This window comes from Camelus ferus, chromosome 20 (genome assembly GCF_009834535.1).
Source record: "Camelus ferus isolate YT-003-E chromosome 20, BCGSAC_Cfer_1.0, whole genome shotgun sequence".
Taxonomy (NCBI): domain Eukaryota; kingdom Metazoa; phylum Chordata; class Mammalia; order Artiodactyla; family Camelidae; genus Camelus; species Camelus ferus.
In genome coordinates, this window is record NC_045715.1 from 26556476 (window position 1) to 26581406 (window position 24931).

Consider the following 24931-nt stretch of genomic DNA (forward strand, 5'->3'; position numbering starts at 1 on the left):
TATGGAAGCATACCATAATCAACCCAAGGTGGTAATAATCTATGATAAGACATAAAATACAAAAATGAATTGATTTGAAATATTTGACCAAATAATCCAAAATTAAAGAACTTCTGTGTGATGAGATAAGTTGAAAGACTGGGAGATGACATTTGCAATACACTTGGCTGACAAAAGATTCATATTTGAAATAAAGTATTTTCACAAATCAGTAAGACAAAGACAAACAACTCAGAAAATAATGAGCAAAGGATATGAACAGACAACCCATAAAGAGTAAACCTGAAAATGGTCAATAAGTCTCTGAAAATGGTTAATTAGTCTTTGGAAGAAAATGCTCAAACTTACAAATAATCAAGACAAATAATTAGAACCCAACAATAAACTATTTCATTCACCTCTATCAGACTTGCAAAAATTTTAAAAACAAACTCTAGCAAAACAAATGTTTGTAAGGATATAAGGAAGTAGGAACTTTTATATACTGCTGGTGGGAATGCAAACCAAGACTCTTTTTTGAGCGAAATGCCTATGACCCACAAGCCAGCAAAAGACTGAACACTAGGTATATTTCCTAGAGAGAAACCTGGGACAGGTGCATTATGGGAGAAACAGAGACAGACAGACAGACAGATGGATGGACATTGACTGCAACACTGCTTGGGACAGCAAGAAACTGGTGCAAGTGTACAACCTAAGTGGACATCTGCGGTTGAAAAGATGAATAAACTGGGATAACAAACTACAGAAAATTAAAATGAAACAAGTTTTATATAGATTGATATAGATTTCTAAAATAGAATACTGAGAAAAGCAGCATGTTAAAGAATGATATAAACACAATTATAGAACTTAGATAATTTAAAAAGCAATATTATCTAAAAATATTAGATCATGGTGCTGTAACTTAGGACATTAAAAGTGTAAGAAATGGACTGGAGGGCATAACAAATTAACGATAGTGGTTGCCTTCGTGAGGATGGACGTGAAAGACCAACAAGGAGATTTCAGCTTTATCTGGAATATCCTATTTCTTTTATTTAAAATTTATTAGAAGCAAATGGATATCAGATATCTAAAATATACATAAAATAAAAAAATATTGAAAATATTCCCAAGGAGTGTTAATATGAGTAAACGTGTTCAGATCTCCACCTCTGCAAAACAGGATTTAACGAAAGAATTTCCAAATGGATACACATGTGTTCAGATAGAGTAACATACATGGATGCTGTTTCAACCAGAAATTCTTTCTGTAAATATAAATTCTTGATATACACCATGGTTGACTTACACCAACTAGCAAAATACATAGATGTCAAAATACTGGCATAGTTTTGGTGATGATGATGTAGCTAGTGAGTTAAATAGGCTGAAAATTTGACCCATTACTTGTTGCCACAATAACTATACCCAAACCTAGCCAGTGTGTGATTTTGCATGCTAAAGTGGATTGGCAAATAACCGTGCATGTAAAACCGCAAACTCAAATTTAGAACCTAAGTTGAGGTGTTTTGGAAGTGACTGTAAGTTATTTGCAGAACTTAAACATGGGTTTCGTTTCACTGTTATATTCGCACAATAATAAATCCTACAGTACTGTAACAAAAGTCAAATGACAATGGATATAAGTGAATAACAGACTATCTGCCACAGCTGTCTTCAGCTTCTAAATTGATACACTGAAATCACAGTAAAATGTGGGCCATTAGCAACTATTGGGAGAACGAATCCATTTCAAAGGGTATATCAAATTAAATTGTATTTCTGGAGTCTGCAATTAAAATGCAGTAATATGTACAGGAGTCCATGTCTACAATTTTGTAACTTCTCATAAATATTTTCTGTGTGAAGCAGTAGTTGGTATCCTCTTAGCTAAAATTTTCTTAAACCTCAGAAAATATTCTTTGTGTGTAGCTGTTTAAGTGTGATTGAGTGTGCTGGTGTCTGCTCTGTGTTTATTTAAAGACGTCTTCATGTCTCATAGGCATGTCCCTGCATTTGTCCTTTTAAAGGTAAAATTGTATTAAAACGTTTCTGAAACTGCCTAAGAACAGATGGCACCATTTAGGCAGATTCATTCAAATTTAAGCGCACATTTTAAACAAATGTGCTCTTGGCACCAGAGACAGTGCCTTTGGAAAAATTCTAGTGATGATTAATCATCCACATGCAGACAGCTTTCACATTTCATATCGGTCTGTGTACACAGCCCTGTGTTAGGCAGTATGGAGATGAGAAGGAAAAGAAGGCATGGACCTTGCCCTCAAGGCATTTCATAATCTAGTCAGGAGCTAATGACAAAATGTGTGACAGGAGAGTGTACAATGAGAAAAAGGCTTATGTGCAGGAAAGACAGTGATCTGTCCTCAGCACTGAGCACCCTGACCTATTAGGTAAAACCTGAGAGTGCTAACCATTCCCTTGTTCGGGAAGCTCTCCACCCTCCTCCTACTCCCAGGTTTCTAGAGTCCCTCTCCTGGTACCTTCTCTCTGCTTGCTGTCTCCTTTTCCTTTATTGGACCCTTTTCTTTCTGGCTCCTAAAATAGGAATGTCCCAAGCTAAGGTCATCATATTTCTTCCTCTTGGGGAACTCTTCTCTAGTTCTGATTCTCACTGGATTGGCACTGTACTGTAGCTAAAATCACACCCCCAAAATCTTAGAATTTGGTATCAAATGACCTGATTTCAAGCCCTGCTTCCATCACTTGCTACTGTTGAAATTTTAAGCAATTTTACATAAAGTAATTTTGGGTTTTTGTGCCTTTGAAATGCCATAACAAGGCTTGCTTTGCTGCAAAGAGTCATACTAATTTCCAGCTTATGTGTTGAAATGGTGCATGAATTATAAAAGTTCATAAAAATGTTCACTCTGTTCAGACACCTCCCGTATCCTTATTTCCAACCGCAATCTCTCTGTACCCCAGATTAGACTGTCCAAGAGCTGGATTGATAATTGTCACAAAAATGTCTTGTCAGCATCATTAAGTTCAATGTTACCCAAAACAACCTTATCACTTTCCCTCACTCTGTGTCTCACAGATGGATACCAATCCATCCTATTCCTGTTACATTTACCCCTGTGTCTCTCCATCTCCAAATATCCTTTACCTCTCACTTACCTTACCTGTCACTACATTCTACATTCTTTCCTGATTAGTCTCCTTGTATTAACTCATCTTCTCCAACTGTTCTCCACCTTGCCAACAGAGTAATAATTTAAAAACACATATTTGATTATGTCAGTCCTACCCATATCCCTGAATTAAACTGGCATGCTCCCTAAGACTAAATATCCCTAGTTCCTTCACCTATGTCTTATACAATTTTTTTACCAAACTCTTTTTTAAATAGGGCACTCTGACACTGAACTGAATCTATTCTTTTGAATGTAGCCTAACCACAGCAGTGGAAACTGAGTTCTGAGCATTCAAATCCAGTGTTGCCAGGAAACAGCACACAAAGGGTTAAACCATATTTGTTCCAGCTTTTGGCCCATGTTATGGAAATTCTTTGGGAAACATACACACTTATTTATTTGATGACTGCATTTTAGTAGTTTTTATCCCAACATGGCTCTGTTGAGATAATTCTGGATTTTGATTTTTTTTTTTTTTTGCAATTTCTTGCTATCTAAGAAAGAAAATATCTTGTATCTCCTCACCCAAACAATCCGTAAGACATGGAGTAGGGCAGAACAACAGCATTTCATAAAGACACCCTTACTCTCTGCTCCACTAGATAGCAGCTGTATTTTCTAACTGGCTACAATCCAAGTACTTTCCTGTACTTTCAATGTCTCTTTATATCCCCAAGGATACTCTGAGAGATTTTATTAAATAAACTGAATTCACTTCACTTATGAATTTTTACAACCCTATCAGAAAAGTGAATGAAATTAGTTTAAAGTGAATCAATAGTTTAAGCTGACTCTTTCCTAATTGGTTATTGACTATCATCTAATAATCCCTTTTCGGATTCTTTTTCAGGTCTCAGTATCAAAAATTTTAACCTGTCATTTTCCAAATGTTTTCTTTTTTGGAGGGTTGAAAATAAATGACTTTCTTTTTATAGAGTAAAAGTCTAAAATGCAGGCTCACCGGGTCCCTTACAGATTCATCGTATCGGTAGTTTTTTCTCTTTCTCATCTGCAGCATAGCGAAAGCTTACATCTCACGGAAGTTTACCTCCTCTACAAAGGCTCTCCTCTTCCCACTTCCTCCCACCTAGATTCTGAGGTCCCGAGGGGCAGGGACTGCGTCTTATACATCATCGTAACCCTAGCATAATGTAACAGTGTTCAAAAATGTTTGTTAAATTGTTGACTCTTGCTCATTTCTAATTTTCTGGGATCTATATGGCATGCTTCATACTTTCTAAAAATCTCCAAATAATTCAGAGACTACATCTGCAAACTCTTTAAATCCATGAAATATAATTTGAGTCTAAGAATTACTTGGAACAGCAAGATTGACTCAAATCTCTCCACTTATCTTGGGCTTCAGTTATTCCTTGCGTCGGATTCCAGAGCTCTTACTAACCACTACCCTATACATCTTCAACTGCGTTTTCTCTTGCCTAGAATGTCCTCTTGATAGTCAAGTATTGGCCAGTATGTCTTACTGGAAGAAGTATGCCCTTCTCCTCCCCCCAAATAAGCCTACTCCAAATTCATTTATCTTCATGAATTCCCTTGAACTATTCCCAAATGACATTAGCCATTGTGTTCAGAAAGTCCATTTAAACATTTGTATATATAGTCAAAGATGATTAATATCCAAACTCTGGAAAAATCCATTGTTCCAAATGGATTTTTAAATGTCCATCATTTAAAAAATTATGACACTGTAACGGACACTTTGCTCCAGAGGGTAATGAAGAGATGACGGTGTGATCAACCAGGCTACAGTTGAGTGTTTGGTGGTCCGCCCATTTCATGCAGTGTTAAGTGTGGTGCAGATTATAAAAGGTGATTCAAAAATGACCTTGTCAGACAATGGTGGCTTCAAACTGTCTATCTCAAAGGGGCTTGGAGCAGCAATGTACTTGTGGAGTGGTACTTGAAGCTGCTTTTGCAGCTTTACAAAATATAGCATTAACTCAAGAAAACACCACACGTCTGTACTGAAGGCTGAAGCTCCGTCTACAGCCCTCTAAACCCCTTTCTGGCACTGGTTGGGCTACCACGCTAAGAAGCTATTTCATATGGTATAAAACCTCAAATTTCATTGAACAAGAATCATTTTCTACAGAGAAGGAAATACTCCTTTGCTAAAAGAGAAATCTGAAAAGAAATGGTACAGCAACAAGAACTGGGTAACACTGATAAGCATTTTCAAAAGCTCTTAATTCATCTTCCCTTCTGGAATCTGCAGATGTATAACTACTAATCCTGGTGCTATACGATTTTCTTACACGTGTTCTCACTGGTAGAGCAACACAAACTTTCACTTATCATTATCTCATAATACTTTGTGTGTGTGTGTGGCCATTTTCAAGATTGAAAATTTTGATTTTAGGGGCCAAAATTAATATGTGAAATATGATTTTTTGTTTACATACTATAGTATTGTTTTTGTAACAGTTTTCCTACTTTTAGTTAATCTCATGTTTTAAATCACTTCAAAAATGATTATAAATAGTTAGCAAATAAAGTCTTCAATGATTCAAGTAATTTCTTTATATTACATATAAGAGTCCCTCGGATCCTTTGAATACTTGCTTCTTGTTGTATCTTATAACTTACACTTCATTCTTATGCACCAAAACCTTTTCTTTTTCCCCCAATCACTCTTCTATTTTGGAGTGAAGTATCTCAATAAGAATTGCCACTAATTTGGAATAGATCAGGTGAAGAAAATCTCTCTTAGGTTGAGCAGGAGTATACAATGTATATGCTTCATACTCTTTAAAGCAAACAACCAGGAACAACAGTAGCCACAGAATCCAGAATCCAGCTTTCATTCCTCGCCTGATAGCACTTTCTAACCAGATATCTTAAGAGATCTGTTCCATTACTCGTTTGCTCTATCTGAATCGAAGATAATCGAAAATACATCCATGTGTTTCCTAGACTGATACCAGAGCTTTTCAGGTTAAAACCCACCCTTGACCAAGGATTATCTAACCCTCCCCTGACTGGTTAAATGATTCCTCATCTGATTCCTCCCACAGTAAATGTGCTGGGTCAGGAGGCCCACCATACACGTCACGTACTCTAACTCAGCCTGGAAGAGTGAGGCCTGACTAAACCTACTGGCTTCACACGTGACCCTGTAAACACCTGCCTTGACCTTTCCTGAAGTTGTCTGAGAACATACTGCTCAGCAGCAAAATATCCCCAATTAGATAAACTTCTGTTGGAATTAATGATCCTAAACTGCTCATTTCCTTTCTGTTCTTTTGATAAGATACCTGGCTTTTAGAAAGTAATCAAAATCATTTTTCCCAGTTGCAGGACTTCTAGGTCCAGCTTATTATCAAGGTAGCTTTGGAAAAGAGAAAAATAGACTAGACACACCAATTTTGTTTAAAATTTAAAAGTAAGTTTTGGAGCAATCTGAAACATACGATAGTAATGTCTTGGGAATTGTCATTCACCTTTCTGATAAGAATACCCTAACATGTTTTATCATATATCCCTTCTAACAAGTCTGGAATCAATTTGATGGATTTTTGACTTTCATGTCTTCAAAGATCTATTAGCTGTCTTCGTAATTTTAGGAAAATTGAATGTCAGAATTAGTGATGCCTCTTCTGTTAGATGTCAGGCTTTAGAAGATTGCTTCCCCTATGGGTAATTTCTCCAAAATTTGGCAAATCAAAATCAAACACATTTATATAAAAATCCAACAATGCTAAAATCAGCACATATGGTAAACTGAGAAAGAATTTTAACTGTATCTTCAATCAGAGTTATGTTCGGTTATCATCCCTGTTTAATATCCTTGAACTGGGCATGATCATATGAACACCAGGGTAAAGGTTTGCTCTCTGAACAATGGAAAATATATAATCCTAAATGTTCTCCCACCTTTTTTGTTACTTGACTTCAAGAAGAATCATAGTTAAATTTGGTCCTCAACAGCATCCTTGTTGTCCAGCATATCCATTTTTTATCTTTTAAATTGAGTTTAACTTTTTTAAAAAAATCTCTTCTCCTCCCTTTAAAATTCAGTCTGGCTTAACAATTTCCTAGTATGACCATACACATAATTGGAAAAAAATACTATTACGGGAAAAAGTCTAATCATCTTCTAAAGAATTTACAACAGTTCATTTAAACAGTCTTTACAGAAAACTCTTTTTTTATACATACTATATAGTCTGAGATTACAAGTAAGCTGAAAATACCCTACACTATCCTGTGTATAGGCAACTAGGAACAGGTGGTAATAACACATCAAGAAGAGCTCAGATACACATGTGAATAATTTTATTCTTGTGAAAGAAGAATATCCTGTCAAGTTAATTGTGAGAGCTCTTAGTGCAATGTTTGGGTTCAGACATCAAGATCTGTAGCAGACACAGACTCGAGGACAATGTCACTCATGGTAGAGATGCTGGAGGAAGACTTCTAGAAGCACAGATGTCTAATATTGTGTATATTACTTTACTCCATTTTATAGTCCGATGATATTTTCTCCACGTTTTGAAGATTCCACAGTTCTCTCTATGGCTATGAAGGCTTATTTGTTTGTTTGTTTGTTTGTTTTTTAATAGAGGTACTGGGCATGCACACTACCACTGAGCTATACCCTCCCCACTTCTATTCATTTCTGACTTCGAAATATAAGGAAATTAGCTCACTTGTAAAACCACTTTCTCCTCTACTTTCTAACTCCCAATTTTTGTTACATCTATTATGAATTTAAAATTTTTAAGGTATATAATATTTACTTTACATAGTTGCTTAGTTTTATGGGTCCATTTAAATAAATTCAACATTTCTCACCAGTCCATTTGTAGTGCCTCTGGGTTCCCAAGTTCTCTATTTTGCTTATCTCTTAGTTGTTTAGTCTTAATTGTCAAGCAATTTTTTAAAAGGATCCCTGGGTTCAGCTTCTTTCTGATTTCACACATGATTAAAAATATGTGTCTGATGTTTTTGTTTTTTTAAGGACAACTTGACAATTTGGCTGGGTATAAAATTATTGGGACACAATATCCTTGCTTCAGAACTTGTTCCACTGTCTTCTGGCACTGAATGTTGCTGTGGAAAAGTCCAAGAATAACCTTTTAAAATTTTCACTCATAGTTGGCTTGCATTTTTCTGACTGGATTTCCTTAAGGCTCCTTATTTAGCTTTGGAAATTAGTAACTTCAACAGATTTTATCTTGGAGTTGAGCTCTTTCCATTTTTTTTCTTGGACACAGCATGTCCTTTTCATCTGCAGATTCAAGTAATTCCAAATTCCAGGAAACACTCTCTTTCTCTGTCTATTGCCCCATGCTTTTTCCTGTTGCCTTCACTTTTTTCCCCCCTCAGGATTTCTAATTATTTACAATTGGTTTCTCCTTTGTCTATCTTTCTAGGTATTATTTTCTCTTATTATTTTTATATTGCTGGTTATTTTTCAGCCACATTTTCTCAGCATCTTCTTTTTCCTTGTCTTCCTTCTTCTCCATCTTTTCTTCTTTCTTTTTTGCTTCTAATGGCACTTTCATCTCTATAATGACTTCCTTTTTTCTCTTTCTTTTCTGAGTTTTTCAAGTGTGCTTTTATTTTATTCTCATCTTGCCATCTTTTCTTTGTACCCTTCTATACTTTTTAGCTATTTTTAAAAACAAAGATTGCATTTAGGTAACGTATTTAAGATTATGCAGTATACTGCCCTGCTCCCTGATGTAAGCAGCCTTCAAATGTATGTTCCTTAGCCCCATATTCCTATTTCATATGTATGGAAAGGTCTTTTGTGCTTTTCCTTCTGATAATTTTACTTCGAGCATGTCCATCTTTTTTTCTTAGAGAGTAGTCTGGGGGATGGGTAAGGGAATACTCAAATTTAGTTTGTGTCCTGAGTACATATACTCTACACATGTTTTGTTCTTACCCTTAAGAGCACACAATTTCCTTAAATTTTTGCATGAAAAGGTCTGGAATGGCAAAATCCTTTAAGTCGCAAAGTCCCTGAATCCCACTCAACAAGGGCCATCTTTCTTGGCAATGAGCTTAGACCACTGACCATAAAAACGGCTTTGGATTCACCTTTATAGTATAGAATGAATATCTAAATAATATTCCCCTACCATACTTGCTTATGTTCTTAGATCTCATCACTCTAACCAAAAGATCATTGGATTTGCATTTAAGAATCATGACCCTTTCTTTTAGGGGAAACCATATCCTGCCTGAGGTTGGAGGATATATGTGTTGGCTCTCAGCAACCTCCCTCACCATAATTCAAATTTCATAGTATTTGGCAGATTTCCTCATGGTTTGAGGTTATGGCTATTTCCTTATTTCACTGAAGATGGCTTTTCTCCCTCTGTTTTTCATTTTTTGTTGTTGGTGGTGGTGAATTTCAATAATAGGGAGCAGAATAAAAATTACTTTTTTCTGCTATTTAATCAGAAATCAGAATCTTAAAAGACCAGAAGAAACTCTGGAGCTAAATTTTTACAGCCAAAAAGATTGTGTTTCTCTAATTATGTATACGGAGTAAATACATTTTAATATTCTAATAATGGCTACACTGTACCACTTCATTTATTTCATTAAACATTTTAGACTCAAAACTCATTGTTCATGCAATACCACTAATCAGGTTAGATGAGAGCAGAATGCAAACTATGTTATAAGACATAATTGCTAGTTAGAAAACACTGTATATTTCTCATATATAAAATATAAGAAAGAGAAATGCCTGAGATACATTAAGTGCTCAGAATTCAAGTTTCCTTCTTTCTATGGCTTGTAACATATATACAGTATATAAGAGAAGAAGTCAGGATTGTCAACACATCTTTTGCTAAGGCTTCTAGGTTCTATTGGGATCTAATAATAAAAGAATGCTATTCTTATTGTAATAAGAGCACGGCCAAATGCATTTTGCCTGTTAAGTATTTTGCTCTTCCTAGGCTCACAAATCTTGGAATATATTTGCTAACTATATACAACAAACATAACTTTCAAACAAAAATCGGTGAGGATGTGTTATTCAGTGTTTCTCTGTGGTCTAGTGGAATATGATGCTGGAACACTAACTGCATCCCAAATCCTCTTGTTTCACATACACACCCCACACAAGGAGATCGAGGCTTAGAGAGCTGTTAACAAACACAAGCACACAGTAAAGCTGCTCTTCCCTTCCTGTGCTGTCCTCATGTTATCAGACAATGTGTCCAATGACAGCTGGTCCAGTAACTGCACAAACCTATTAACTCCACTCACAGCCTGTCTCCCAACTGTCTTTGCACTTCCATCAGGTTACAAAACTCCAAAAGTTTGATAATGTGCAAAGTCTGAGAGCTTACAAAACACATTAGCACAACTTAGGTAAATGTAGTATGTTTCTTTACTTCAAGCAAAGAATTAGGCAGAGAGACTTCTACTCGCTCCTGGAAAAATGATTTCTAAATCCCATAGACATTGTTGGTAGGCTGGTTATTTAGAAAGTAACCTCCTCCAAAAGCCCTGAAACATACAAATTAAACCTAAAAATGTCAGAGTCATCTTTGGTGTACTCTGTGCTCACCAAGAGGCACAGTGTACAATGAAACCACCCTCGATTCTGGGCCTGAGACTACAGGTCTTTTCTCCTGAAATCGCCAGGTTTTCTCCACATCAGTTCAACAAAACTATTAACGACTGACCAACTATGTAGTTGCCAGGTGCTGAGAGAATAGAGTTGAACAGGATGACAGTCTTGTCTTTAAATAGTAGCTAGCTGAGAATTGTAGGGCTTTCTGAAATGTTATACTACGTATAGCATATTATTCCTCCTGAATTCACCAAGGTCAAGAGCAACACCAGGTACCAATCACATATGAAATTATAGCCAAGGTTATTTGGACACTATATGCGTTTTCTAGGGTCGATGTAACAAAGTACAACAAACTCAGTGTCTTAAACAATAGAAATATATTGTCTCATGGTTCTGAGGGCTTGATGTCCCATATGGAGGTGCTGGCAGGGTTGGTTATTCTTTTGAGGGTTTTGAGGGAAGAATTCGTTCCAGGTCTCTCTCCTTGGCTGACAGATGATTGTTTTCATGTTCATATAGCATAATCTGTCTATATGTGTCTGTCTCCAAATTTCCCTATTTTATAGGGTCACCAGTCATATTAGATTAGGTCCTGCCCTAATGACCTCATTTTAACATGATTACCTCTGTAAAGGACCTGTCTCTCAATAAGATCACATTCTGAGGTACTGGGGGTTAGAACTTCAACATATGAATTTGGCAGGGCAAGACAATTTAACCCACAACAGACACTACTGTGAAGTTTTGGCAGAATGGACCCCACATATTCTCTTCTCCAAGCTAGCTTGTAAAAGAAGTCCATGTTAGTCTAATGATTCACTTTGAGCAACATTATAACGCCCTAAAATGAATATTTAAATGGGACTTTTATCAGTGGAGGCTGCTCCTAGTGGGAGGACTGATTTTGTTAATTCAGGATAGCTTTTGACAAAATTCAGGTAAAATCCGCATGCTCCAGAAACCTCCGATAAAATCCACTCCAACCTGCTGATGACCGTCTCTTTCCATGTCGCAGGCCAAAATGGGAACAATGGGGTGGATCTGACTGGGCATCAAATTTCAATTCAAAACAACAAAACATTTTCTAATAAGTAGAATTATTCATCAGTGAGCTGCTGCATTTCTAAACTCAGCGTCCAAAGCAGAAACAATAAAATAAGAAAATTGACTATTAAAAAAAAAGAGAACTAAAAGAAAATGTATAAAATGAGGAAAAATATTTGCTAAATATTTGGCAAAGGCAGAAAGTTATTATCTTTAATGTTCATTCATTCATCCAACAATCATTTACTGGCTCCTACTATATATAAGGCTTTGTTTCTAGGTGCGGCGGATGTGAACAAGACCAAGTCCAAGCCCTCGTGGAATCAACAAATCAACCAGACCTACCCTAATACTCCAAGAGAAGAACAAATAGAACACATAAACAAAAACAGAAATGCAAATGGCAAATAAAGATATAAATGAATTTGGTAATCAAAAATGCATGTCAAAACAAAGGTTTTCTGCCTAGCAAATTGGCAGAACTTTCAAATCCCGTGGTGTTGATGGGCGTGCAGAATATGGAGTGGGTTTCAACCAGCTTCTTAATGGTAAAACCCAAAGTGCCCCCAGATTTAGCCTGAGTACATTTAAAGTGTTAACATGTATCTTTCTGGGCTCCACTGCAGAGATTCTGAATCCATCCATCAGATACGAGATCCAAGAAACTGTGCCTTTTGACTCCCACAGGGTATTCTAAAACAAGTCCTCTTTGGGCCATACTTGGGGACAGGGTGCTCTAGAGCATGGGCAGTACTGAGCAAATGGTTGCAGCAAGGGGACTGTGCAGAGCCTGACAATCAAATGCAGGAAGTCTTGTTCAATTAGATTTGATTAATTGAGAGCAACGTTTCAACGATAAGACAAAAAAGGTACCAAGTCAGACTTGCTACTTCAACATTGGATAACACACGGTTCAGCTTTTATATTTATTCTCTTTGGCACAGCAAATCAACTTTTGAAAAAATTTACTTCAAGGACATAATCAGGTTTTATCCAAAACATCAGTAGGATTACAGAAATTATTTAAGAGTGAGTTCTAAAAATAAGAAGATGAAGCTACTCTTAATAACTTTTCCTTAAGATGCTGGCTATGGGTAGAGAACATGAAAGGGAAGCGCACTCCACTTTGGGTCCCACATATTCATACTTTGTTTTGCAAATGTTTTCTGGTTACCATGGCAACTCCTGGATTTCTCTGTGCAAATGGGAAACTGGGAACCTCATCTTTTTTTTTAAAAAAATGATTAGTGTGTTCTTTTTATCCTGGTAAGCTCATTCCGTGCTGACAAATTACATTCTGACAGCCCTGTTGTAATCCCAAACATGCCTTTTATGGAGACTCTAAATAATAAAGGATTTCTAGGGATTGACAGTTATTCTTCATTTATATCTTTATGTATTTGCTTTCAGTGAATTCAAGAGATAAACCGAAGTGCTACATACTTGCTATATTTGCTATACTTTTTAAATAATTCAGAAATGTATCCTCACTTGAAAAATCTGACTTATGTCAGTTTGATTATTGTACTTGTGAAATGTGGTGTAAGGAAAGAACACAAGCTTCAGAAACTGTCAGACTTAGAGCTGAAACTGGGCTTTGCCACCTGATAGCTGTGTGACCCTGGGCAAGCAGTCGACCTCTTTGAGCCTTAGTTACCATCTATAAATAAGAATCAGAAATAAAATATGCATATATAAAGTGTCTTCGACACTGCCAACTCTGTTGAGCAGGCTCTCGAGATGACATGGTAGCTATTATTACCAAAGAAAAAATAAAAGCAGGCACAGAAACATCCAAAACCTATTAGATGTGGTTTAAAAGAAATCAGGCTTCATGTAGGAAAAAATGAATGCATTTTTAAAGTAATTCACAACCAGCATTATTAGAATTGGACTTCTTCAGGTTTCAGCTATTTGTGACACTATTGTTAGACACTCATCAGTAAATAATAGGAAAAGACTGCTGGAATTTTGTAAGGTGGTAAAACATGACAGGTAAGTTTGGAGAGAGAAAGTTTTAAGTCCTCAAAACTTTACAAAATGATAGTCTGAAAGGATTCAGCTAAGGTTAAGGCATAACTTTGAGACAGCAATGGTCAAGTTTTTCAGCTAATAGAGGTCATGGTGAACTAGGGCCAGGAGCCCTCCACAACCATTCAGGATGAGGGATGTAATTGTGAGAATGAGGCTTAGCTTTCTCTGGGGATGAGTCACCTTGGGAAGGAGGTTAGCATTGAGGCAGGGGCAGGTTTCCCCACCTGATTCCAATATCATTTATGGCTCGACCTTTTTCTCTTTCACATTCCATCAGTGGGCACGGCTCATCTGTATTCTGTACCTCTTGGTCTGCTGTTTATTCAACTGTGTATGGAGGAGGAGGATTTTTAGTGGGGCGTGTTAAATCTCTCATTATTGTACTCCCTAATTCTTAATCTGCCTTTATTCCTTAATCTTCAATTATTGTGACAAATAAGAGCATCACAGATGATCACCTGGGCAAAATGTTGAAGCAACACACCAATGCAAAACCATTATAAAGCAAAACAAGATATTCTGAAATTAAAAACTATGTACTGCTTTCTTTAAATGAAAATAATAATTTAAGGGTCATTAGAGCTATATTATATGTGGGACATAAGCTCAATCTATTTAAGTTAGTTTATTGAAAAGTACTGATGCAGAGCTAGTAAAACAACAACAAAACCAATGGCCCAACATAATGACAGATGTCAACACCATGCTGTCACTGTCTGACTTTGGTTTCTGTTTATCTATCTTGTATCTAAGGTGGTGCATTCCAGGGGGATAGAAATGGGGCAGAAAAAAATCACCTGATGGAGACTTTCTCAGACTAATTATTCTCCCAGCTTACTATCCTCACCTAATGTTTGTTATCAGAGAAGAGATAGAACACAGAACTCGGAGAGCTCTGGTTTAAAAAGGAAAGTGCCTGTGATAATAGTAAGCTGTTTATTTGGAAACTGTCCCCTCCAACACACACACACAACCACTTAATTACTTTCACTGCAGTGTCGCTGGATGAGACCTTTGTGACCCTCCATCTCCAATCAGTAACTGGTTGAGGTTAGGGCCCATGACCAAGCTGGGTCAATCCTAGTTCTTGCCTATGGTTCCCAGGTAAAATATAGGTGTCCAGTTAGGTATGAATGTAAGATTAACAACAAATAGTTTTTCGTGTAAGTATATCACAAATATTGCGCTGAGATATACCACACACCATAGCGCTGTTCCCAGACCTGCCAAAAATAGCTGTAAATACATAGAGCACTTCCTATGTTCCACGCATTATTCTAAATTCTTTATAAATATTAATTCACTAAATACAGGAAAATATATGGATAGGTAAACATATGCCAATATATGAATGACTGGAGATTAGGAAGAATGAACTAGGTACTTTCACATTTCAAAAATTATGCAAAATTTCCAACAATTAAGATATTTGACCAGTTGTCATTGGTCAGCTGCAAACCAACTTGTATAAAATTGAAAAATATAAAATTTAAACAGTCAAGATTTCAGTTGCTGCTCATTTCTTGGGAGTCTCCTCGATTCTCTGGATCTAGGTTTTCTTATCTCAACGTGAGATTTGGACAAGAATATTTTTAAGGTCATCGGCACCCCTAAAATTCTAGTTTATCTTACAATATGCAAAAACAGCTTTCAGAGAAAAGCTTTTTACCTCTGCAATCATCCTGTTGGTGTCTCCTAAGAAAAGCAGATTCAGAGCTTCTTCCTCTGTGGTGGCCTGGTGAAGAGACAGGTTTTTCAGGTGAATATTCTGATCAGGGTCTTCCAACACTGTCACTTTCCTTGAGAAATGGGGAGAAAAACACAAGGCACTTTAAGAACGAAAAGAACTTCAAGTCTTTCTTACAGGTTTCTTTTTAAAAAGCTGAATGTGTGACGTTTTGAATTTATAAAATCAAATAATACACAAGACACCAGACAGTACTGGATTAACATCAAACACTGACATTTCCTTGACAGGAGTATTCCCTTGACAGTACTATCAAATAGCTTTGGGGCTGAAAAGTATATTATAAGCTCCTGGTTTAAAGCCATCTGTCTTTGTAATCATCAGATCACCAAATCATCTTAAAATGCACATTCTTATCGAATTAAAAATGCAAATAGATAATCTCCCTATACATCAGGAAATTTGGCCATATCATTTTTTTTCTATGTCATAATTCAGTTTCTTACATAGGTAATGCACTAATTTTTCTCCTTCTAATTTTGCCCTTTTGCTCAATTTCGTGTTACTTTCAATTTGCATGACATTTCATACTGGTTAGCTCATCAATTTAAACGTGATGAAAACTGAGGCATCTGGCATCCCTCCAGGAATTAGTCCCTTGTCTAGTTTTCTTATCAAAGTGAATTAAAAATTCTCAAGAAGTCTTATGATAAAGTTTTAGTTTGTCATTATTACTTTATGCCCATCAGATGTATTTCTTTATCTTTTTTCTTTTACAACATAACTTTTCCTTCCATTTGCATCCTTACAGTAAAAGCTTCAGGTCTGGAGTAGTGTTCACCTATTACAACTGCCTTAATGGGCATTCTGGTGCCAACACCACTTCCTCCCAGGTGAATCCTAACCCTGTTTCCAGAGTTGGCTTGTCAATACTCTCCTTAGAGTCCTGTTAGGACTTTCTACAACTGAACACAATTTGGCTAAACTCTTCATAGTCTTGCTTCAAAGGCCTAAGATTCGAGCAATAAAGTTATTAAGGAGCGTTCCTTTCTGCCTCTTGAGTTTTGCCTTCTTGATTTTCTTAAAAATTGCTAAGGAAAGGAAATTCATAATCCCCAAATATTGCCAGAGTATCTCCAGGTATCTGCACTTGCTGAGAACATTTGGAACTGATGATACTAAGTAAAAGCTGGCATCATCTAGCACTGCTTCTCCCTTAAAAGTATCACTAGCAAGTGGGCAGGTGTCACTTGCCTATTGACAAAAGACATTTAGAATCCCTTAAAAAAGAAGATTTTGCAAAGACCGTAATTTTTCAGCCTTCTCTTTTGTAAAGAGGTTATCTGGACTCTCATATGTAATTTGTGGGCACTTAAAATATGAGTTGCAGGAAGAAAATGCAGCTCTCCCAGCACATCTGTGACCAATATGTCACTAATAATGTCCCCTGTTGCCAAGATTTGGACTCCTTTTTGTCTCCTTCAACAATATGAACTAAGATGGAAAAAGACCTCTTCCCTTAATGAAAACAAGTGTATTTTATTTATTTTTCAACAAGACTCATAAGTGAGCTTATTAAAAATGCTTAAGAGCTAAAAAATGCTTGGAAACCATGAAGGAATTTTTAAGTGAAATAGATGAATTGTGCTCTATTTTTAGGAACCTCCTTTCATCCTTAAGCTTTATTTCTACCCTGATCCTTCTGAAGTACTCAAGGAGGTTTGGCTAAGTTCAATCCCTAGGGACACAGAAGTTAGAATTCTTCTTAAATCCACAGATTCTAGGTCTTAAAGGTGAAAGAAGTTAAGTAATATTGGAAGGAAGATAAGAGCACAAAATAAGTGATGAGACAGTACATTTAAAGTGAGAAAAGAAGAGAGTTCTGTCTTTTTCAACATGAGGATGAAAACAATTCTCCAACTCTGAGGCCAAGTCACCTGTGATACATGATGTAAGACCAAGTCAGATACAAAGCCATCTTGTGCAAGTTTAGAAAAGGGAGAGGTTGGAGGAGGGCAGGAAACAATTCAGAGGAGGATGTTCACATTCGTTGGGCACCAGAAGTATGCCAGGCACCCACACTGTTTTCTTTAACCCAACTGTTCTCACGTTGGCTGCGCACAGCAACAGCCTGTGGAACTTAAATAGAACAAAACAGGTGCCCACCTAAGAGATTCTGATTTGATTGCTCTGGGGTGTGGACTGAGTATCAGAATTCGTAAAGGCTCCAGGTGATTCTAGGGGACACCCAAAGTTGAAAGCCATTGCCTTCATCTTTAATAACTATGCAAGAGAGACATGTGGGGAGGAGGTTTCTGGTTTCTTTATCTTTACTTTTCCACCCAGCTCCACCCCAAGCCCGAAGGGGAGAGTTACTCATCTTATTGGTTGGAGCTGAAGTCACTTTGAGCCATATCTACTAATAGGCCAGGTTCCTGTGAATTTTAAAAAGCTTGTCTTTCCATGGGAAGTTTCTTCTCTACCTCCCTGACTATGCAGCTGATGGGTAAACTAAGCTACCCGTCAACCACAATAATTAAAACTCAGCTGGGGATTGTGGGTCCACCTACACATCCACCGGGTTTATATCATTGCTGAGGCAAAAAATCTAAGTGATATGTCATAATAATCTCCTCATCATTGCTTCACTAAAATTAAAAATGCAGAAAACAAGCAAGCATGGAATTCTAAAAGTGTTCATTTTCTAAATAACCTAAATAGGTCATTGATTGAGGATTATTCTGAAAAGAATAGGTAGAAAGTGTGAGATGTCATCAGCAAGATGTCATTTGGCTAAGCTACTTTTTCCCTTCTAAATCATTCAGAGCCTTTGATCTGCAATGTGGCTACTTCAGAACAATTACACTTCTATATTGACTTCCAGGTGCTTCTCTGGTTTTGTCACTGTGATCAAAATACAATTGGTGCACGCTCCCGGTTTCTCCTGCATAGAACTTTAACCTGTCTTTTGCAACCCATCATTACGTATTTCTCTGAATCTTTTCTGGTACCGTTTCCCTCACTATTTTCTGATTTCTTGCCCATGGAGGTTTTGAAAAGTAAATAAAAAGGCAGGTTTCTGTCCAGTTTAGTTTGGCTCTTCTGTGGGCACCCTGTAAAAGACTCCCCCTCTGGCATCTTTCTGGAATCTTCTGTGGGATAACTTTCTCTCTCCAATCAGGGTCCTTCTTGCCAGTTCTCTTCATATTTCCTGGTTTCTGCCCAATCCCTTGGGCATGAGGCTTTGGACTTTCTCTTATTGCCCTGCCTGCCCTCACTGAAAATCCCTTTTGCGCTCAACCTTGCAACCAATCTGTCAGCCACATCCACTCTCATGCCTTTGTTCAGAGAAGCTCTGCCTGAGCTGGGTACTACCTCTTGCCTAGGTGGGCTAATCTGAGAGTGAGAAGGTTTTAAACTGCTGCTGGTGGAATGCTTTTCAAAGTTGGAGGAAATATGAACCATTAGCAAAAGTTTCTCATCGAGTTGCTTCCTTCCCTGGCCCTCCCTCCCTCATTCCCCACCCCCTCAAGCTCTCTCACAAATCAATAGCTATTTCCTGAATCCTTAGTCCACCACTGGATTCTGACTATAATTTTCATAGGCTTGAAAGAGGGCTTTATTAGAGTTTCTTAAAAAAACATCCTAATTCCAAGATGGAAACCCCCCAAACTATTTATTTGATTCTTTTTGAAAAAAGGGCCTGTGAATAGTTTTCTCTACAAAATGTTTAGATTTCAAGCAAAAAGTCACTGATAGCCTTAACTTGGACCCCTAAGTGGAAAAGTTCTGCTAAGTATACTCAGCCTGCTTAATGATGGGGAAGAAGCAAGCTTTGTGTTTTCTCTGTAAACAGAGAATCTTTTCCATTTGGCTAAGTAGTTGGAATTTTTAGGCTCTTTCTAACCGACTGGAAGACATATAAAGAGCAATAGCCAAGTTCTTGTTCTCAATAATGGAAGCCATCAATGAAAGAACCCTCCCCACCCTACACCCCCACCTCCACAACATTCCAGTACCACCAACTTGCTGAATAGGAACCTGCCAGGAGTTACTATAATAAATCTGGTTTCTCATTTTCATGTCATAGACAATTATTGTTATGGTGATTTCTATTATTTTTTCCTATCTGCAAATGTCCCATGCGATGATGCAGGCCATGCACTGCACAACGGAATCATGTTCAAGATGGTACAATTCACACCATGAGTTTGTAGACTTATTATAACATATGTCTGTCAGAGAGCAGTTAAGTGTCTTCTAACAAACCAGCATAGTATAACAATTTTCCAAAAGATGGCAGGGGTGCCTTTTAATAAACACATGAGGGTGCCATATAGACTAGAAGTAGCCCTGTCTAGTTATCTTGACCTGGAACATAGCAAGCAGGCCTCATGAAAATGGGAGGGTATCAGTCAGGCTCTTCTAAATAACTGAATATACCTCACATGTTGTAAACACAGTCCCACTATTCATTTGGACATCCGCATGCAAAAAAAAATTGAATTTAGACACTGATCTTCCACGATTCATAAAAACTAACTCAAAATGGATCACAGACCTAAGTGTAAAATGCAAAACTATAAAATTCCTAGGAGATAACGTAGGAGAAAAACCTAGAAGACCTTGGGTATGGTGATGACTTTTTGGATACAACACCAAAGACATGATCCATGAAGGAAATAACTGATAAGCTGAACTTCATTAAAATTAAAACTTCTGTTCTGCAAAAGATAATGTCTAAAGAATTAGAAGATTAGCCACAGACTGGGAGAAAACATTTGCAAAAGATACATCTGATAAACGATTGCTATCCAAGATATACAAAGAACTCTTAAAGCTCAACAATAAGAAAACAAACAACCCAATTTTTAAAAATGGGCCAAAAATCTTAATAGACACCTCACCAAAGAAGACATACAGATGGCAAATAAGGGAAATGCAAGTTAAAACAATAATAAGATACTATTACACACCTATTAGAATGGCCAAAAGCCAGAACATTGACAATATCAAATGCTGGGGAGGATGTGGAGCAAAAGAACTCTCATTCACTGCTAGTGGGAATGCAAAAATGGTACAGCCACTTTGGAAGACCGTTTGGTAGTTTCTGATAAAACTAAACATACTCCTACCATACAATCCAGCAATCATGGTCCTTGGTATTTATTCGAAGAAGTTGAAAATTTACATTCACACAAAAACCTCTTCACAAATATTTAGAGCAGCCTTATTCATAATTGCCAAAACTGGGAAGCAACCAAGATGTCCTTCAGTAGGTGAATGGATAAATAAACTTTAGTACATACAGACAATGGAATATTATTCAGTACAAAATAGAAATGAACTGTTGAGCTGTGAAAAAACATGGAAGAACCTTAAATGCATATTACTAAGGGAAAGAAGCCAGTGTGAAAAGAGCTACATACTATATGATTCCAACTATATGACATTCTGGAAAAGGCAAAACTATGGAGACAAAAAAAGATCAATGATTGCCGGGGGTGGTGGTAGGGGGTGGTGATGACAAGGCAGAGTATAGAGTATTCTTAAGGCAATGAAAACACTCTATATATTATCCTGATGGATATATGTCATTATGCATTTGTCCAAACCTATAGAATGTACAATACCAAGAGTGAGACCTCTGGTAAACTCTGGACTTAGGGTGATTTTGATGTGTCAGTGTAGGTTCATTCTTGGTAACAAATATATCATTTTGGTGAGTGATGCTGATAATGGGAAAAGCTGTGCATGTGTAGGTTAGGGGACATATGGGAAATCTCTGTACCTTCCTCTCAATTTTCTTGTGAACCTAAAACTACTTTATCAGGGGAAAAAAAAAAAAAACAGGTCCAAACTCAAAGTTGCAAACTATTCTTTTCTTTAAAATTGAAGTATAATTGATTTACAATAGTGTATTAGTTTCAGGTGTACAACATAGTGATTCATTATTTTTTTATAATGAATTTAAAGTTGCTGTGAAACATTCGCTCTATTCCCTGTGCTGGACAATATACGCTTGTAGATTATTTATTTTGTATATAGTAGTTTGTGCCTCTTAATCCTCAAAGCTATAAAATATTCTCAGTGATTCTTGTGATGAATTCTCATTTTGTTATCCACATTAACTTCTTTCATTTCAATTGGTAAATATCCTCTCCTAAATATTATCAATATTATTTCTAATTTACCTATGTTGCTAAATGATAATATTATTAGACTTGATGTCTGATCCATTTGATTTCCCAAAGAGTTTAATCAACACCCTAAGGTAATTCTACTACCACAAGTCTGCCATTTCAGAGGTGCTGGCAACCTGTATATGATTTATTCCCTACAAGACTTCAAGGATGCCCGGTGTCACCGTGGCAACATCTCCATAGTTTCAAGAAGCTTCTGCTTCTTACTGTGCTTATGCTTTCATGTGCTGTGGAAACAGACATCACCAAAGGGCTCAAGAAAGAGAACTGGAAGCTGTTTTGCTATGGAAATGCAAAACCAAAATGAGAATTATCCATGATGTGCAAAGACAGAATTAGGTACAATTAATGTGTAGGAGAACTTTTTCTCACAGATGGTTACATTGATTAATTTACTGGTTACAATCATTTAATTATTTCACTAAGACTTAATATATATATGAAACATTCTTTTATTTCTATTTTGTTTTTCTTAAAGTTATATACAAATATGATACAATTTTAGATTGCTTATAACTTGATAAGATCACCTTCCTCTATTATACTAAATTAACCAAATCTCTCTCACCCCAAACAACATCACTTTGCAACCACCAACAGACAAAAGGCTCCCAAATCATAGACTTACCTATTGCCTTCAGGCAAACACCATTTGCATCATTTTCCAGGAGTAACTATTTAACATTAAAAAAAAACTGTGCTTGCTTTTGTCCCTCTTATACTCATATCCTTTGCTAATTTCCAACTACATTCAGCCATCATGCTTCTTCTGGTGCTTCAAGCTCACAAATAACCCATCATTTAATGAAATGTCTTGTTTGGCTTAATTCCAAATAGAAGCCAAACAATAAAATTTATCTTCTTTAGTGCTACAGCATTTTTTTTTCCAAAGAAAATCATTTTCCTCCCATTTTTACTAATACTTGCTTTCTCGTTCAGATTTTATAGTTTCAGTATCACAAATTATGTGCTCAAGTTTTCCACATTTGGGGAAATTATAGGAATAAATAGATCTAGATGCAATGGGTTTGTAATTTTGGAAAAACACAGCATCTCCTCTGCCAAGTAAATAGCTTTACACACTTCTAAGTTTATGCTATCGCATTTTTCAAGTTCCGAGTTTATTTACTTTTATTTATTTTCATTTTAACATAAATTATATTATTTTTCCAACTACAGAAGTAATACACACTTCTTATGAAGACATTTGAAACATTTTAAAGTAGAAAGAATTAAAAAAAAGTCTCATCACAAAGGCAATGATAATATGTTGATATATTTCCTTAAATTAATTTTCTTATGCATATTTTGCAGATTTGTGGTAAAATTATAAATGTATGCATATTATTATATCTTTTACTATTAATGATACTATCTTTCTTTTGTTATATTCTGATACAGGTGAAGGGAAGGAAATGGGCGATCTACATGGATTTTTTTTCCCCTAAATATCTAATTGTGGCTCATAGTGCATGTTGCCTATATGGGATCTGATGTCCTCTTCTCCCTATTAGGCTCTGCTTTTGTTCAGGGAATTATTTTAAAATACTAGACTTTCCCTGTCTCCCTTAGGGCAACTACAGCTGGCCATGTGACACACTTCTGATCAGTGATAAGTGAAAGTCAATGGACAGAGCTTCTGGGAAGACTGTTAAATGGGCAGCCTCAGCCAGCACATGCCTTTTTCCTTCTTTTTTCTTCCAGGAATGTGGATGTGATGCTGAAGGTAAGGCAGTCATTTTGCAGAAGACTGAAGCCATCTGCTGAGAATGGCTCTGTAGAATGACAAAAGGAAGCCCTGATGGCATCCTGGAGCATCCCTTAGCAGCCCTGGGCTGCAATCTCCAGGGTCCTTTTTGTGTAGGGTGGGGTGGAGGGCGGAGTGGAGGGAGGGACTATTTGGTTAAGCTGCCATAAACTGGACTGCTATAATGTGACTTCATAATTAGGGTTTTTACCTAATTTCAGTGTATGGTGTCACCAGGCCTCCCTCATTTCTCTATTTTCCAAACACTTCTTTACTCTTCTTGGTTGTTTTTCCTTTCAGATAAACTCTGGAACTAGATTTTTTTTTTTAAGTCTTTCCAGTTTTGCTTAGAAATTTCATTGAACTTCAACATCAGTATGGGAATAACTAACCTCTTTAAAGTGTTCACACTTTTCTTTCAAAATTAGATTAAAACTCGCCATTCATCTTCAAGTCTTCTTTTATTTCTCACTAAAAACTTTACTATTGATTTCACAAAGTCTCTGAACGTTTCCTGAGTATTTTTTTTTTTTGCTATCGTAAAAGATCTATTTTGCCATTAGTCCTTCTAATGGGGTTATTCCTAGGGCTTGCCTCTTGGATTGAGTTAGATATGTACTGAAAGATAATAGGTGGTCAGCCAGCCTGAATAACATCAGGCTGCACTCTGGTTCATAGTAACTAGCTCTCATTTTGTAAAATGTCTTCACTATCCTAGAACTCAATCTGAAAACACAAGGTCCAGTGTAATTTACTAAACGATACATAGGTTAACTGCTATGGAAGTTTCAGAGCAGGGAGATTAATATGCTACCTGTGACCCTTATCACCCAGTCCAGATAATCCCTGTAGCCATCTAATGGAACCATTTCCCCTCACTCACCTAGATTTCATTCTGAAAGGGAGCGGGACCCTGTGAACCCTGCCCCCAACCCCTGCGTCTTATTTATAGAAAAGCTTAAGTCTCCCAGGCCTCCCTGAGTTGTAGAAGAGCAGGCTTAGGCAATTGATTAGGACAAGCCTGCAGGGACTGGGGGATGGCAACAACTCCAACCATCTATCTCAGTGATTAGCTGAGATTATTCCTTCATTTCCCTACAGAACGTTCATGGCTGAACAGAATCTTTGGAGATGGTTTTTTGGGGGAGGATGCTGGGTCCACTAGGTTGCAGGCATTCTGATTTCCTTTTTCTTATCAAGGCTGTTGCCTCCAGGATCATACACTTGCTGGTCCCTCAAACAGAAACCAATTACTCTAAGTCTCAGGAGGCAGCTGCAGAGAAGAAATAAGAACTAGTTAGAACCTATTCAGTCCAATATGGTGGAGGATTTGACTTCCAGTGGACTCTGAGTCTCATTATATGCTCATTGTAATGTAGTAACATGCTAAATGACACTCCTACCAGTGCCAGGACAGCTGGCAATTGCCATGACAACAACCATAAAAGCCCATACAAGGACTGAAAAACTCAGACAAGGACTGATTGGCCCCATCACACCCGGAAGGAG

At 37.0% G+C, this 24931-nt stretch overlaps 1 protein-coding gene and 1 long non-coding RNA gene across 9 annotated transcripts in view; one reads left to right on the top strand and one right to left on the bottom strand.

The window, feature by feature from the left end:
* Positions 1 to 24931, bottom strand: part of KIF6 (kinesin family member 6) — a 296241-nt gene that overhangs the window by 195405 nt on the left and 75905 nt on the right. For all 7 annotated transcript variants that reach the window (XM_032463003.1, XM_014564323.2, XM_032463004.1 and 4 more), the window contains exon 6: positions 15455 to 15584. In XM_032463003.1, the coding sequence (XP_032318894.1) occupies positions 15455 to 15584 (130 nt within the window). The remainder of the gene's footprint in view (positions 1 to 15454; positions 15585 to 24931) is intronic.
* The window catches only part of LOC116658268, a 100568-nt gene that overhangs the window by 27062 nt on the left and 48575 nt on the right, over positions 1 to 24931 (top strand). The window contains exon 2 of one of the 2 annotated variants that reach the window (XR_004313569.1): positions 12032 to 12175. The exons of the other annotated variant lie outside the window; for it this stretch is intronic. This is a non-coding gene — a long non-coding RNA (uncharacterized LOC116658268). Of the gene's footprint in view, positions 1 to 12031; positions 12176 to 24931 lie in introns of those variants that run through there. 2 annotated transcript variants of the gene reach the window in all.